This window comes from Ambystoma mexicanum, chromosome 6q, assembly GCF_040938575.1.
Source record: "Ambystoma mexicanum isolate Mex_15411 chromosome 6q, UKY_AmexF1_1, whole genome shotgun sequence".
Classification (NCBI taxonomy): Eukaryota; Metazoa; Chordata; class Amphibia; order Caudata; family Ambystomatidae; genus Ambystoma; species Ambystoma mexicanum.
In genome coordinates this window covers 232,094,626-232,111,760 of record NC_090937.1, presented here as the reverse complement: position 1 = coordinate 232,111,760, position 17,135 = coordinate 232,094,626, and the positions used below count along the sequence as shown (strand labels likewise).

Genomic DNA, 17,135 nt, shown 5'->3' with positions numbered 1-17,135 from the left:
TCTTTGTGTTCAGGGCCCTTGCTCGGTCCTCTGCACATGAGGGTTCCAGAGCACACTTCAAAAGTACTATTTTACCCCATGGCCCGGGTCCTCCCCTCCAGGGCAAGCAACCAGTCCTCCTAAAGTGAGGCTGCAGTAGCGCAATGAAGGTTGTGGCTGCGGGACCCCTACTTCAGCAGTTTTAGCCCCATGGGGAAAAACTGCTGAATGCACACCAAACCGCTGCGCGCCTGGGATGGCTTCTGTACGTCCCCGCTCTCTGGTCTCCCCACTGATGGAGCTGGGGCCACTAAAGACATAGCACGCACTTACCTGACATGAAGTGTGGGATCCCCGGTGCTGGTGGGGGTCTGGCAGTGCTCTGCAGCTCACTTCCACTCCAATCTGGGCACTCCAACAGACGGGTGGCCGTCTTCCTCCACGTGGGAGCCACTGCTGCTCCTCACAGCAACCGTTCCCTCTCAGTCCTGCCACTGCACTTTGTATGCGTCTCTGGCACCGCGCGGCACTTGAGCTTCTACTGCGCTTTCACTCCGGCTGGACAACTGCCATGTTGGACAAAGGCACCGTCAGCATCCCGCACCACTGCGCCTTGCAGCCCTCCTCCGGTCACAGCACGGCTCACCGCCTTACAGCTGGGCACTCCAGTGGTATTCCCCCACGCCTTCGGCAACTTTCAACGAGATTGATGTAATAGCGCTTGCTATTCAAACTGATTTAGCAGGATCCGACGGGAGCGGTCTGTGAATGCAACCTACTCCATTTGCTGCTAGCCACGCCCCTCCTTGACTCTGTATAATACTCTTGCAGCATCCATCATGAGGCAGTAGTGGTGCATTTGACTGGCGTCATTAATTTTACAACCCTCACAATCATTTTACTACCCCTCGCTCATTATCATGTTTCTGCATCTCTGCCTTTAGGTGGCGCTGTCTGCAGACCTGTGGGGTGTTTTCTACCATCTTCAGAGAACACCTTAAATCATTTAACATTTCCTTTCAGAAATCTGTATATGCAAAAGCATCGACTTCAATTCCCATAATGTACCTCGTGGCAGTTCTCATTCCCAGGTTATTCCCGTGCATCAGTCTTGGAACCACAATCCCCGGAGGCGCTAGAGGCCAGTGCTGCTTTCAATGTCCCAGGACCAGAGAGGGAGGAGGCAGATTACCTTCAGGTGTGCTGCTCCAGGTGCTGCTAATTCGCCCACTTCAGCGCAGGGCAGGGCAGTATTTAAGCAGCTGCCTGCAGGAGCACAGTGCTTTTCATTGTGTTCGCTCCCAGCCCTTTGTGCCTTGAGCCTCGAAATTCTGCTGTTTCCTGTTGCTGCCAGAACCTACTTCTGCTCCTGTTCATGTGCCCTGTGGTCCCTGCCTTGCAGCCCTGCTACTCTCATCTGCCTTCTGTCCTGCTCCTCTCAGCTTCCTGAACTGCAGTCCTGCTGCCCTGTTCCAGTCTCTGTTCCCTTTCTGCAGCCCCTTGCTCTCTACCACCTATTATCTTGTTCCCTGCCTGCTGTTCTTTCTTCTTTGCCCATATTCTGTGTTACCTGGCTTTAGCTTCCAAGTTTACAGTCCTGAGTTTCCTTGTTATCTGTCTTCAGTCCTGCCCTTGTTATTTCAGTCCAGATTTACAGTTCCCGGTCACTGGTCTCCAGTTCCAGTCTCCTATTCTATTGCAATTAGATTATTTTCTACTTGCTTTTCCTCTTTCTGAACCTTGCTTACAATGACTGCCTAATTTTCCCTAGTTATTTATGTTACTGTTCTTGTCCTCACTCGTGCTTTTGTTATTCCTTTGTTCAGAGTTTAGCTGCTGGGTTTCCCAGCAGGCAATCTCTGCCCCTTCCTTTGTCTCATTTTACTTGTAGTCTATAGTGAATTTAATGTAACAGCGTGTTGTGTTCTGTTCCCTCAGAGGGCATCCACTGTAGGTTCTGGCTAGACCCATACCGGCTTGTCTCGGGTAAGTACTGTGAGAAACCAAAGGGTATTCTCCAAAGTAGACCCCAAGAATCCCTTATTAGGTGGCCAGGGAAGGGCTGGCGCTCTCAGATCCCAACCCTGGGGGTGGACGAGCGAGGAAGGATCACTTGGGTAGGGGAACCCGGGGTGACGCGTGGGGGAATGCCCCAGGTGAGATGCGGTATCACAACGGGGAAGAAGGTAAGGAGGACGAAGTCCCTGAAGCTTTTTGTAGGCTATTCTCACCCATCATCCCTGGCACCCAATGAATCTCCCTTACCAAAAGGAAAATCCAACAACTCCCATAATCCCTGTTTTCACTATGGAAATTAACCAGTGTTAAATCATTTTGCAATGCCACCTTCTAACAGATTAAATTTTTACCTTGAGCCAGGAAACTACCCTTCATAAAATCTACAATGTCATCAGTCCCCTCTTTCCAGTCATCCATCACCCCCTATGCATTTCTGTTCCTGTTCTGTTTCCCCTTTGTCATTCTCTACATATATCACAACCAATCCACACCACTTGAACCAAAACCCAGTTGCATTGGAAAATTACATCTCCCAGAATACCTATTTCCATGTTGACCACCCAAGTACTCCCCTTTCTGAGCAACACACCTATTCTTCTTTTTCTGACAGCAAGTTATATTATTTTTCTAAAAATCTGCAAAAACACTACCACTGCCACAATCCTTACAATCCCACTGTTATGGTAAGGAAAGGAAGGACAGACCATCGGAAGCTTTACCTTTTGTGACTTGCCTTGGCTCGTCCCCACTATTAAGAGTCAGGCAAGTCAGGCTAACCAAGCCCAGAACCCACACCTGCAGATTGTTAACTCTCGCCAACTGGATACTTTGAGCGAGACGAGCAGAGCAGCAAGAAACCAGTTTCCTCCTGGAAGGCACGACCACAGATGCAGAGGCGAACCAGTGAGACGGTGACAGCAAGGCTGTGGCCATATCAACACGAAGGTTGTTAGGGAAACTTCTAAAGAAACTCCTTCGCTTTGTGGAAGGATAGCCAGCAACTCCCTCGGGTGAACAATAGAGTTGGACGGAGCTAGACGCTGAGGTATCAAGAGCCTTGACTTCACAAGAACCCGTGATACATTGTAAAGTGCAACCGGTAAGTGAAGGAAGTTGCGAAAGTCCGATGTGCATAAACAATTGTTTGATACAGTTGCATTGTGAAGGCTGTGCTCGTGCCGGGAAACCTCAAGTGAGCTGATTTGAAAAATCGCTTTGAGAGAAGGAAGATACATAATAGCGGTGTGGTCCGGTAATAGGAATTACCATGTCGAAAGACTGTGAATGAACTGTAAGAATAAGAGAATATTGCAAATGTGATGTAAAGAGAACTCTGAGTACCAGAAGGCCACGGGAGAGGAGGTGAATACTCAAAGTGGTCATATGAGGGAAAGTCAAGTCTAGCAGCACCCCTTGTACAGTCAAAAGTATTTGGCAAAGAGAATTGTGAAAAAGCTAAGTGTACCCGACTGATGGATGCCAAGAGAATTGTGTGTTTTGAAGGCAACTGTGAACCCAGCTGATGGATGCCAAGAGAATTGTGATCAAGTTGAATGAATTGTGCTATAAAGACAGAGGGACGTCAAGAGAAAGTTAGGGGAGGTGAACCCTGCATTGTGAACTGTGATTATAAAGGCACGTGTGAACCCTGATGGAGGGATGCTGAGAGAAAGCTAGGGGAAGGGAACCCACGCTTTCTAATGAGTCTGAGCCCGACGGAGGGGAACATCAGAGAACTGTGATATTGAACTGTACAAAAACCTTGTGCATTGAGAGCCAAAGCTGGGGAAGCCTGCAACACTGGGAAGCTGTGTTGAAGTGCTAGCACGCAACATTGTACACCGCTGCCAACGAGCTCCGCCTACCCCGTGCCATTAACGTGGTGAAGGGAGTTACTATTACCACGTCCAGTTAGCCTGACACTTCTCTTGAAACACACTATTTCTTTTGCATTTTCATTGAAGACCTGAAAACTCTATTTTCTTTGAGAACACTGCCTTGTGTTGAAAGCTTATGTATCCCTTGTCATTTTTGTATTAGATTGAGCGCAGGAAATAGGTTTATTTAGTTTAGTCCTTTTTGATTTGACTAGGACTGTCTTTTTGTTTGATGGTTGAGACTACTCCCAAGATAGTTCTCCAACCCTTTTGAAACTATTGAATAAACACACTTGATCTTGAACCACTTGTTTTGTATTCTTACTTGTGATAACCATGCCCTCCTGACAGTACACTCCTTGTTTGTGCCCTAGGGTCCAGACACAGAAGCCACTCTTGCTTGCCTCTTCCATGGGCTTGCAAGGTGTGGTTCCTGTAAAAGTAACTTACACTGAGGCATTGAGCTTCTTCCCTTATATATGTGGGTAGTCTCTAGTTCAACCTGTGTATACACCCCTAGTGGGATTCCTCATTATTTGTCCAGTGCATGATAAACATCCCTTCTTGTTCACCATTGTGGTCTGCCCTTTCTTCCTGTTCTGTTGTTCTGAATTACCTTGCCTATTCTTCCTTCTTGTTTAGCCTCCTGCTGTATGCGCTTACCTGTCCCCTTATACCAGCACAGCTACCTACAACCTACCTGGTGCACTGCACAACTTCTGACAAGCATACACAAATTGAAAATTGCAGCGATCACCATTTGTAGAATTATGTACTCTAAGGCCAAGCATGTAATTCTAAGCCCCACTCTATAGTTATGTCTCTATGGTGACAGGTTCTGCTTTTATGAGTTACTGACATTTTGTTCTGCTTTGAACAGCACACACAGGAGAATTTTGAGCTGTGGGTGTAACTTCTGGAGAAGTGCTAGCATCATCGTCCCCTAGGCTGCCTGTTACCGTCTTTTGCTGATAAAAAGAATGTTTACCTTAAGCTGTCATTTCTTCTTAAACCACCCTATGGTGGTTGTTTAAAGCAAAACCCCATTAACCCACCCATTCTGTTCCACAACATGTTAAAACCTACGGAATGCTGACTTTTGATTGAGCTCCTTTGTTTTCTTCTTCATCTGTCGGTCGGCTTCTCCGAGTCACTTTTGTCTTCGTCGGCAGGTTCCAGCTCCATATTATCGCAGACATCAATCTCAGGTACCCCTTCATCATCCACCTTGTGATGGGTTCTCAGCGAACCGTCTGCTTTTTTTTTGTAACACATTTGATTGATTTTCTCATTATTCATTACATAACAGATCATTGACCCCGAAGGAGTCAACCAACACTAACTTACAAACAACTTACAGATCCAAGAGTTCCACACACATAATAATCGCAGTATGTTTTGTCATCAGTGTCACAACAAATGTACAGGGCATATAATTAAACCCTTTTCAGCAGTTTATTGGGCATCTGCCCATTTTTCCCAAAACTTTCTGGCTTTCGCCGGGCATCCTCTAGCCGTGTATACCCGCTGTTCCATCGCTATGCATGAGTCCACATCAGTAAGCCATTGTGCATGCTCCGGAACTATGTCAGAACCCCACAATTTTGCAATATCACATTTAATCAATGCTGTAGTGGTTGAAGAAAATAGTTTGTCATCGCGCGTCATTGACCCTTCATCTTCCACTCCCAACAACAGTAGTTTAGGGTCTCTAGAAACAGTACAACCCAGGACTCTCGAGAGTGTGTCGCAGCATTGCTGCCAATATAGCTGTATTTCAGAGAAATCCCATGATGTATGGAAGAAGATACCTTCTTCTCGGTGACCACGCAAGCAGTTCGGGTCTGTGGTTCTGCCCCACTGATAAAGTGACACCCGTGGGTAATATACTCTGTGCAATATTTTGAGCTGTATGAGTCAGAGCCTGGATGAGATGGCTTTTTCCCTTGGTACATCAGGGCTGCGATCCAATCCTCCAGTAGGATAAATTCTACATCTCTTTCCCATTTGGATTTCAAGCTCGCTAACTCGGGTGTAGCAAAGGAGGTTTTGGCACTGTACATCACCGATATGATCTTGGCATCTGTACGGTCCAAGACTATGTTTCTCTCCATGGGAGTACATTCCGACACATTGCACAAGGCTGAGAGGTATCTTTGTATTGCATGTTGTAGTTGTGTGTATAGGTATTGCTAGCAGCCAGGTTTTCAAAGGGCACTAGTTTACCTCTTGTAATTACATCTCCAACTTTTGTAATTCCCACGGATATCCAACTCTGCCATCTAGGGAGTTTGTCTACCTCAGAGAGATTCCTTTTGTGTCATAGAGGTTGTTCAGGGGTGATTTTCCTTTCCCAGCCAATGTATTTGTGTGCCTCTGCCCAGATTAGCGTCAAGTGAGACACCATATTCCAGGGGGCCATAGTGCTAGTTTTCTGATAAAGGGACTCCACTGGGGTTATTTTCGTTTGCCTCATGGTTTCGGCTCTTATGTGTGGTAATGTTGTGTGTCCATGTAGCATATCATTTATTATAGCCATCTGATTTGCCCAATAATATGTCTGCAGGCGTGGCAATCCAATACCCCCCTCCCAGATGGACCGTTGCAGAGTGCGGAGTGCTATCAGTGGATGTCTGTTGCTCCACAAGAGCGTCCTGAGGGTGCTATCAATCCTATGGAACTCATGTGTTGGAATATGTAAAGGGGCATTTTGGAGAATGTATAAAAATCGTGGCAAGGCCATCATTTTGAACGGCGCTGCTCTCCCTAGTAAGGTCAGTGGTAAGGCGACCCAATGGCGTACATCCTCCATGAATCGCTCCACAATTGGGTGGAGGTTTCTGACCAGATATTCATTCAGGTCTTTGGTGATCTGTACCCCCAGGTCCCGGAGGTGGCTCATTTCAACACGGAAAGGGCAGTCACACGGGACAGCATCCTCCAATCCTTTGATCGGGAACAATATAGATTTGGACCAGTTCACCCCTAAACCCACTGAAAGATCCATATCTTTCCAACAAGCATGTTACTATTGGGCAAGAGGTAGCAGGGCCATTTAGGTATAATAGCAGGTCGTCTGCATATAATGAAATCTTGTCCTCCCAATCATCTGTTCATCGGAAAGCCGCTCCAAGTCTGAGTATCCCTTAGCAATGCAGCTAGAAGCTCTAGTGCCAGTGCGAAGAGCATTGCAGATAGGGGGCAGCCCTGCCTTGTTCCTTTTCCTAATTTAAATGGTTTTGATGGCCATCCGTTCACCCTACTTTACGCCTCGGTGGAGTTATAAAGGAGCTGTACCCATCCCATATATTGTTCACCTAAGCCCTACATTCTTTCTAATGCCGAGTGCAACCTGTGTATGTTCATGCGTGTGGATCACTTTGGCATGAATCCACAATGATCTGGGTGTACCAGTGACGTAATAACTCTCTGTAACCGATTCACTAGTTTGTTTGCTAAAATTCTGGTTTCACTGTTTATTAGGGAGATTGGCCTGTATGAACTACATTTTCTGGGGTTTATCTGCTTTGGGTATCACAATTATGGTGGCTTGCCTTAGATCCGCAGGTAGATGGCCCTGTGTTTTCGAATGCATGTACACAAAGCAGGTGTGGTGCTATTTCACTCGCCTCTATCCTCTTCCATACCTCCACCGGGAAGCCATTTGGTCCCGGGGTTTTCCCCGATTGGAGCTGTGACATAGCCATTAAAAATTCCTCCACTGTGATGTTCTTTTCCGGAAGAGCTTTTTGTTCGGCTGTTAGGGTTGGGAGGCTAATTCCATCCAGCACAGAAGTGTTTAGGGGAGCATTAGGGGATTTATAGAGTTCAGCATAGTAAGTTGCAAAACCCTCCGTTATGTCTTGTTCAGTTACCAGGGGATCTGCATTATCAGGCCCGATTACTCTAAACTGACTATGTCCCTCATCCCTGCGTTCTAGCCACGCCAACAGTTTACCAGCTTTATCACTAGTTTCGTAGACCCTGGCGCGCATCTCTCTGTGTGCTTGCTTGGCACTGTCGAAGGCTATGTTCTCTGCTTCAGCCATTGTAGTTATTTGATCCTGTTTGCCTTGGGTTTGCGGAACTCGTGTTGTATATTGATCGATTTTGCTCTTGGTGGGCTGTTTCTTGGTTTTGTCTTTGCCCATGTTGGGCACGCTGCATGCCTGTGGGGGATTAGGGGGTTCGCAGAGGAAGCGTGGAACTTTGTGTTATGTTTGGGGTGTCCGTTGAAGCCAGTAGCTATCCGGTGTAGTGAGTACCCCCCCGTCCTCCAGCCTCTGATGTACCTCTGCACCACCCGGTGACACTGGTCGGCCTGATTGTGGTTGTGGTTCTCTATTATTGGTATGTCACCTTGTTTCTGGGCGTGATGGGGGGGGTAGCTCTTTCAGTTGCATTGGATCGATCTCCCCCCTTGTTGCAGCTCGAGAGCGTTCACTCCTGTCATGTGGTACAGGGATGTGGACAGTAACGTGTGTGTTTCGTGTAAGCAGCAGAGGATCGTCTCCGCTTAATTCCCGGCAGTTTAAGTTCCCTTCTCAGGGATACACTGCGGCTGTGGGCTTAGTGTTGTTTGTGCCCTTTGTGACTCTCAGATCCTCCATAGCAGGGGGAGGGGGGTTATCATATATCTGTTATGAGTTCTTGTCTTGCGCAGGTGCATTGGTGAGGTTAGTGTTGTAGATTATCTGCAGTATACAATGTTTACATTGGGTGCTTTACATTGTGGGCAGGATCCCAGGTGTTTCTTACCTATCACCATAGCTCTTAGATCAGTAGTCGTATCTAGAAGGGCATAACTGTGTTGATCTCCTGCTATTCAACAAGATAGTATCTCCTCTTCGACCTGGATGTAGATAGTAAAGAGTCTTTTCCCTTGTTGTTTAGCAATCTCTGACTGTGTCTATTACAGGAGTACTTACGGGATCACACCTCTCAGAGCGTATTTTCGGCGTAGTATATGAAGGCCAGTTGTAGCCCCTCGCGGTTACGTCTGTTCAGCTCTCACTCTTTCCTCACACCAGAGGTGTCTGTTGTCAGGATGTGAAGGTTATAGGCCATTGTGTGCGGGTCAGGAGGGGGGGGTTATGGGCCCGAACTGCTCCTCTTTTCAGCTAGAGTTTATCTAGGAGGATAATTGCCGGTGCCTCCTAGGTACGTCTCATGGGCACCAGAGCAGTGTCTTATCCGCTCAACGGGTCGGCTCACTCTTACCCCGCAGTATCCCTACAGCGATTCTCTGCGGCTCTTCGGTCACATACCTCGAGTGTTTGATGTCGCAGATTGTATTTGTGCGTCTGAAGCTCAGGGATCCGGTGGGCAGCGGATTGGGCAGGTGCCCGGTCCGTCGTTATCCACTGGCGTGCCACATTTCGTCGACGCCTTTGTATTACGGCAGAACACTAACTCCCAAAGGGGACCCAGGTGTCTGCGGTTGTTGTAGGGGTCTCCCCCCCCCAAGGGACCCCACAGCTCACAGTCTACCTCCGTTCACAGAGGTCACTCCTGTCGGTTCACAGGGCCGTTCCCAGGGCTCACCCACACATTTTCTTTCCCTTGCACGCTACCGATTCAGGTTTCAGGGACCCTCCTCCGGTGCTCGCACAAGTTGGCTTCACCTGCCTGGAGGGTACTGCTTTATAGCATTGTATGTTGTAAGTCCCCGGGCGTGGGTCACGACTCAGCCATCCAGAGCACCGCAATGGGCAGGCTGGTAGAGCTTTCGCTTTTTGGCGCAGCACCTCACCTTCTCCTGACTCGCCCCGTCTGTTTTATTACTATTGCCGTGTGTCCCATGGGGGAGCCCCCACCACCAGTTCCAGTGCAGTGGGCGGTCAGTTACGTCTTTTCTCATGGCTTGGACCATCAGGATCACCTCCGGCCACCGCTCCTCTCTTCCGGATTTCGTTCCAGCCAATACCCCACACAGCTCGGCTCACCCACAGCCTGTGGAGGACCGGCCGGCAACGCGCAGTCCGTGCTCGCCTGTTCACACCCGATCGGAGTCAGGTCTGGTTGTTCGCGGCCTTGTGTCTTTCGGACGCTGACTGTTTTAGGTGTTAAGACTTCGGCTCATACCATCACGGGGCGTCACTGATGCCTCCTCTCAGCTGTTCTCGGCAGGCTTTTAATGGTACGCGTCCCGATCGGCACCTGCAGCCATCTTGGATCTCACAAGCTACGTAGGTGCAGATCGCTTCGCCCCCTGCAATTCCATCAGGAAGACGTGTACGGGCTCTTAATCTCTCCCAGTAATGCTCTGTGTTCAGATCCCTGCATGATGTCTTTTATGTGTAAATCGACCTCGGATGGCAGGATATTTACAAGGATGTGTTCGGCGGCCGCAGGAGCTCCAGGGAGTCACGTCCTCATTGCTCTGCAGCTAGCCACGCGCCGAGCGCTCCGTCTGCTTTGTCAGATTAATTTCTTTCCTTTTTTACAACCTTTTTCATATTTTCAAAACCTTGTTTACAATGCTTCTGAGGAGCCTCTCTCAAGTACTGACTTCAGTTTTTGTAGCACTGTAGCGCCGTCCCCCAATGTTGATTGTTGCTTCTTTTTAGCTTCTTTGTGTATTTTCTGAACTGGTTATTGGTGATTCGAACACAGTGTCTATTTCTATTTTTGTCACTGGAAACGGCAACTGTAAAACTATCTGTCGTGAGCTCCTGGCTGTGGTCTCTCAAAGCAAGGTATTATTTTTAAGATTTTTTTTAAAGCTATTGACTCCCAGTATTGCAGTCTTTTCTACTACAGCTCTCCAAGATCCTTATATTAGGATGGACTAACTCGCCACTCCCACATACTACATGTCTAATTTCATTATAGCCACTTCTGCTTCTTTGCTTTGTTCCAAAGAACATACCCCTGCTTTTTTGGCTCTGTTCCAATAAACATTTTGGGCATTCTACATAGTATATCAAATAATCAGTAAATTTGATATCAAAGGATTTACAAGACACTGGGCCTCATTACAAGTTCGGCGGTAGCCTTGCCGGTAAAACGGGCAGGCTGCCGCTGAACTTGTGAATTTTACCAGTACCCAGGAATGGGCAATTACCGGGTCATTACGGCCCAGCCGGACCCGGGGCCTCATTACGAGGTGAGTGGTAAGGGATTACCGGCACCGATAAGGGCACCGGTAATCCCTTACCGCCCTACTACGAGTTCCCTTTGCGGGTCCTCCCGTAACACCTGGTTTTTCCAGGCGTTAAGGACGGGACCCGCAAAGGGACTCTGGGGCTAATAACGGTACCGCAATTTGCCGTACCGTTATTAGCGCCTTCCCCATTCCCATTGAGCCCTGTGGGGGCTCAATGGGAATGGGGAATGGCCCTGGTGAATGGGGAATTAACGGTCCCGCCAACCTTGGAATGGACCGGTAATTGCTCCATTCACCATGGCGGAGTCGGAACAAGTTTGGAGGCAGCCATGGCGCTAATGGCGCCATGGCTACCTCCAACCTCATAATGAGGCCCCCGGTATTTGCCCATTCCCGGTAAAAAATGCTCCCCATTCGAGCCGCATAGGGCTCAATGAGAATGGGGAGGCCGAATGCACCAGCACCATTCAGAAAGGTGACGGTGCATCCGCAATGCTCTGCTCGCGGGTGCCGGTCCACCTGCCAGGTCCGACCTGCATGGCAAAAAGTAGTGTCCAACCTATACTACTAAACAAAACAAAAGGACTGTTTGTGGGATTTCCAACTGTGTGTTGCCCAAAATCGTAGTCGCATTAAAAAAACAGTTTTATCGAATGGGAATAGGTTTCAAAGGGCCAGTTTCTCTGACTGGGCTTTCCAATTCGTCTCTGGTGCACTGTGTTGTGCTAAAAAAACACATGCTAGACCACCTCGTTCTTTGCATGCGTCTGCTGCCTTACAGATGAAAGGTATTGTTTACTTTAATGGGTTTTCTCTGTGTTGGCAGGTGCAGGTTTTTCTAAAAACAGGGAAGAAAAATTATTCGGTAGGTTCCTCTCTTGAGGTTTTTCTCCTGAAAGGTGGACCCCTAGGTGCTTGGTATGGGGGCCCTTTTTCGGAACGAGATGGACCTGTGCGGATAGAGATTTGCTCTAGGTCTGGTCGTTCTAGACCTAGATTATTGTCGCTTTCCTGACCCGATGCACAAGTGCATCAAACTTGACAGTAATTACTGTTATTTGGCCCCCATGTCGCAGGCCGTCTCACCCCCGTGGAGAGCATCCCTACCACACGGAGAGGGTAAGCCATTTCCCTCTCTGATTGTTATACTAATAATACAATGCAGTGTTTTGTAATATACCTACAGTTGAGGTTAAAAAGTGGATATTTATCCCTGCTCCTTCTCTCACCCCTCCCTCCTGTCATCCCTACAGGGAGAGGTACTGAAGTAATGCAGACAACGCTGTTTTATGTGAATAGCAGTGGGCACACACTATGATGCCCCTCGTCTAGCCCTGATGAATGTGGCTCACCCACCTTGTTCCACAGAAACTGGTCGGCTGTAGAACGACTAGATCTAGTGCAAATATCTATCCGCACAGGTCCATCTCGTTCCGAAAAAGGACCCCCATACCAAGCACCTAGGGGTCCACCTTTCAGGAGAAAAACCTCAAGAGAGGAACCTACCGAAGAATTTTTCTTCCCTGTTTTTAGAAAAACCTGCACCTGCCAATACAGAGAAAACCCATTAAAGTAAACAATACCTTTCATCTGTAAGGCAGCAGACACATGCAAAGACCGAGGTGGTCTAGCATGTGTTTATTTTAGCACAACACAGTGCACCAGAGACGAATTGGAAAGCCCAACCTATACTACTGACACCATTCCAGATATGGCTGCAATTTACCTGGAGAATACATTGCCAGCTAAACTCTGTTGGAAGGTTTCTTGTATCCTACATTGTTCCTTCTTTCTCAATGTAATTTAAGTAGTAGTGCCTTAGGCTTCAACCTACAAGATCTCTCTGCCAGTTCGGGATGGTGAAACCAGTTCCTTGCATTGATTGAAGCCAGAGTGGTTCTAACATGTCTTAACTATATAATCTTGTTAGAACAGGCATAACCCATTACGCCTTATATTATTTATCTCGATAATATGGCATTAGGGTGTGCTCAGGTAGAGATCCATCCACATCAGGACAGGGACATTAACAGAGCAGTCCTCTATATGACCCAACCCAAGTTCTGAGTGAATGAAGAAAATCGTGCACCCTGTGTAAGTGTTAATAGGGTTTGGCAGAACTTATTTTCTATACATTGTAATAGGGCGACTGACTCTGCCTCCTAGATTTCAGCTCCATAGAGTCCAATGGCACTCCATGCGTCACCTGCTACAGTTTAAGAGTAAAGTAAAGCCATGCTGGCCCGTGTTCTAGGTTGCAGCACATTTCCAAGCTAGTAGACTTCATGGACATTGCAACTCAAGGCCTGACCTGCACCACCACCATGCCCAACAATAGTCTCTACTCCCAAAGTCCATTCAAATCACACCCTCTACGATCACACAATTCCCTATTCGAGAGGTATTAGATTACATTATATACATGTGTTTGGTAATCCTGGTCTTAATGGGCTGCTGTTGGCTTTGCTGCATTATAGGGAGCGGCTATTTCCTAAACCTGCCTTAACAGATGTCTCAAACATGCCTAACTTTGAAGGCATGATTAGACTTAAATTAGTCTCTAAACCTTTTAATTCTCTTTGTGGAGGCCCTCCACCACTGATTCCAAGCTATTTTGTGTATTTAGTTCCTCAGAGAATCTCTCGTTAATTAAACAGGATACAATCCCCTTTTCCACGTTCCACATCCATCATTTCAACTCATAGTGCATTCGATCTTAAAAACGCTTGACAAATAATTCCAGTGCATGAAGCACATGAAGACAGTGGAAATATATTAAAATGTGAAATGTGATCTAATTTACAACATGTTTGCCTTTTGATTTTAGTGCCAAGTGCCCAGCAATGGAGTCTGCAAATAGTGCCTTATTTTGATGTTGACAGCTTGAATCCTGTGACGGGCTCTGTGACCGTTAACATTCCCAAACTTGAAATTCTCCAAATATTAACCATCCGAATGCAGCCTGGGGAAAGCAGATTGGAACTGCTCTGCAGCATCAGTCAGGTGAGGTATAAGGTAACAATGTTAAGGAAACTGTTTATAAGGGAAAATATTCCAAAAGGAAATGTGATGTGGGAAAATGGTTAACTATGAGGAATCTGAGGTTGTCCTCACTTCTTTCCCCAAAATATCTTCCCCCAGGTGGCCAGGGAAAAGCTGTTGCTTTCAGATCCTGGACCTGGGGTGGATATGCGAGGGAGGTCACCTGGGAGGAGGAGGAGGAGGAGACCTGAGGAGTAGGGATGAGGCACCCTTGGGTAAGACACAGTATCCCCCATTTCCCTTGCATCAGGAATCAAATGTCCCCAGGCTTTAATGTGATATTTCCAATCATTTCCCTATTGTGTTAGAAAACCATCTCCCAGTGTATACCACACTGGTACTGAGACGAGGAAGAGACCACATAGGAACTTTCATTCATCCTTTATTAACTCAGACATACACAAACACCATTCTGGTACTGGGAGGAGGAAGAGGGATGCCGAGTACCAAGACTGTTGTGAAATCAATGTGAATGGCCTGCACCTGAAGCAAAAGGGGCAGTGTAAATGGCCCGCTCAGGTGAGGCTAATGAGATCTTGTAATGCTTGTGGAATGCTTGCAGACGAAGAAGTCGGAGTTGAAGGTAGGGAGACGTGAATCTGAAGTGCTGAAGTGCTGCAGAGTCAGTAGCCCGAGGTGTTGGAGGCCCTGGAGGAGGGGCTTGCTGAGCCGGGAACAGAGGCAGCCACGCCACAAAGGACCGACCGAAGCAGAGAAGGGCATACAAAGACAGCGTACTGGGTGAGTCAAGTGAAGCTGAATGACTCTGGGACGCTTTGGTGCGAGCTGCGTTGTGAACGAAGGTCAGAGCGCGACTGACTGAGCAAGAGGCAATGGGATTGCCGGTCCAAATGTAAAACACAGATGTTCGATGACTACGATAATGTGAAAGCCTGATGAATGGAGCGGTTTATGAATACCAAACTGTATGGAAATGGAGAAAGCTGCGAAAAGGCCAGAAAAGCAGCAAACTTTATATTGAATAAGAAGCCCATGTGCATGATGCTAACTCCCAGCTAGAGAGTGAACTGGGAATTTGCAGTTACATTGTTTTGATATGAATGAACTGAAGATTTGAATACCGAACCAAAGGAAAGTAATAATGAGTGAACGCCATATGAATGGGAAGTAAAGAAAAGCGTTCCCTGATCGAAAGTGAAAGGGAGGCATGGTATCACAAGTATGACAGTGACACAAAAGGTACAATTTGTAAAACCTTTATTCAGTTCTCAGGGTTTGACAAAACTCCTACTTTGCCCTATAACTAAGATGGGAGTAGTCTCTACCATCAAATAATAAAGAAAACACAGCCCTAGTCTGTCTCTGTCAAATCAAAATGGCCTATACTAACAAAACCTAACATCTGCCCTATCTTTTATACAAAAAGTGTGTAAAGGGGAATATGTATGCAAAGGAAAATCAGTGTAAGAATATAAAGAATCAAAGTGGCTGAGTCAGCTCTCCGCCCCACGTTGGACAGCACAGAGTAAGGTGGTCCCCCTCGACAGGATGACACACTGTGGCTCAGGTTCTCAAAATAAAGCAGTTCAAAATGTGGATCCAGGCCCGCCTGGCCGTCCACGTTAAAAAACGTTATTTCCCAGTTCAACCAAAACTTCATGCAGGCCTTCCTCGATTGGGCTTGGACCTTATAAATCAAAAAGTTCACGTAGGCCTCCCTCAGGAGGGCTCGGACATCTCACTCACAGTACTTGTAAGGGTTCCCTTCCTCAAGCTTTATTCACCTTCGTTAGGGGTTCCCTTCCCCTAACTTATTACACTTAACTTCCGGTCTCCCTCAGTCAGGCTCAGACCTTTTACTGATGTCGAAGAATTTCGAATGTGCAAGGCTTTTACTATAGACCTCCACAGGACCACTTCGGCTTCCCTTTCAACTCACACTCTTTTGTTATTTGCCCCAGTGTTTCTTGGTCTATGTGGTTCAATCTCATAAGCACAAGAGTTCAATATTCACTCTCTACTTTCCCTTTTTCCGGGGTCAATCTTGATCATCACCCTCTTTAAAGTTCATTCACTTTGTTGCTTTATAATAAGATTTCACCTTTCGCAGAGACTTTCGAGTGGGCTACTTCCTTTCGTCGGATCACTCCGCTATTCTGCATCACTGCCGTCACAGTTATCGGTAATTTTAAATTTCACCACAGGTCTACCTTTCTTTGCGTCTCATCCACATGCATGCAGCCTTCAATTGTGCGATATACTTTTGCAACTTCAATCTTCCCTTAACGCACATCGTTCTTTCATCTCACTAGCCAACTCACCAGCTGTGTGCATTCCTTTCTTGTATTTGCCTTTTTATTCAGGAGTCAAGGTTAATACCACAGGCTTGGCAATGCCTCACCCAACTCTGTTCACCTGAGAGGGTCGAAGGTGCCTTTGAAACACAATGCAGTTTTCTTGTCTGACATTTGGCCTTCTCCATGTATCTCTTGTGATTCTTTGGAGGCAACAACCTCCTGCAGGGAACTCCTGGGTTCCTTTACTCTTGGTTCTTGTCCCTTGGTCCATCGCTCTGCTCCAGTAGGTTCACCTTCGCCCCAGAAGTTTTGCTGCTTCTCGTGTTCCACGTTGCTCAGAGTGTGTCTTTATGTTCCGCCTTTTATCCGTGTGGGAGAGCTAATGGGTATCAGATGTATGTGATTAAAGTCAAGTGCCTGACTTTGCCACACTCGATTAGCGGGATATGTCCAATGTGATGTGTAAGGGTTAGCCTTGTTACTCTGTGACCCTCTTCCTCAGCCCAGTGTTTGTGTGGAAAGGGTGGGGGTTGGGCCATCGGAGAATCCTAGGGTTATTTGGTACGGGAAAGGGGGGGGGGAAATACCGCGTCTCACCTTAGGTCGCCTCACCCTCACTCACCGAAGACCCCTCACCCAGGTGACCATCCTGCACTGGTTCGCCCCCAGAGTCTGGATCCAAAGGCGATGGCTGTGTCCTGGATACCTGTGTGGGAGATCCGTGGGGACTAGTAGGTGAGACACCATTTGGTTTCTCACAAAAGGAAATGTGAATTATGGAAACTAAAGAAAGCAAGCATTGATAATGAATATAAAGAGCTGTGAATTATAGAATCTGATAAAAGCAAGCAT

The 17,135-nt window shown here is 47.2% G+C and overlaps 1 protein-coding gene across 1 annotated transcript in view; it reads left to right on the top strand.

Annotated features, from left to right (window-relative positions):
• MANBA (mannosidase beta) overlaps positions 1 to 17,135 on the top strand; it is a 907,503-nt gene that overhangs the window by 402,797 nt on the left and 487,571 nt on the right. Inside the window, exon 6 of the mRNA XM_069630691.1 lies at positions 13,811 to 13,986. Within this exon, the coding sequence (XP_069486792.1) occupies positions 13,811 to 13,986 (176 nt within the window). The remainder of the gene's footprint in view (positions 1 to 13,810; positions 13,987 to 17,135) is intronic.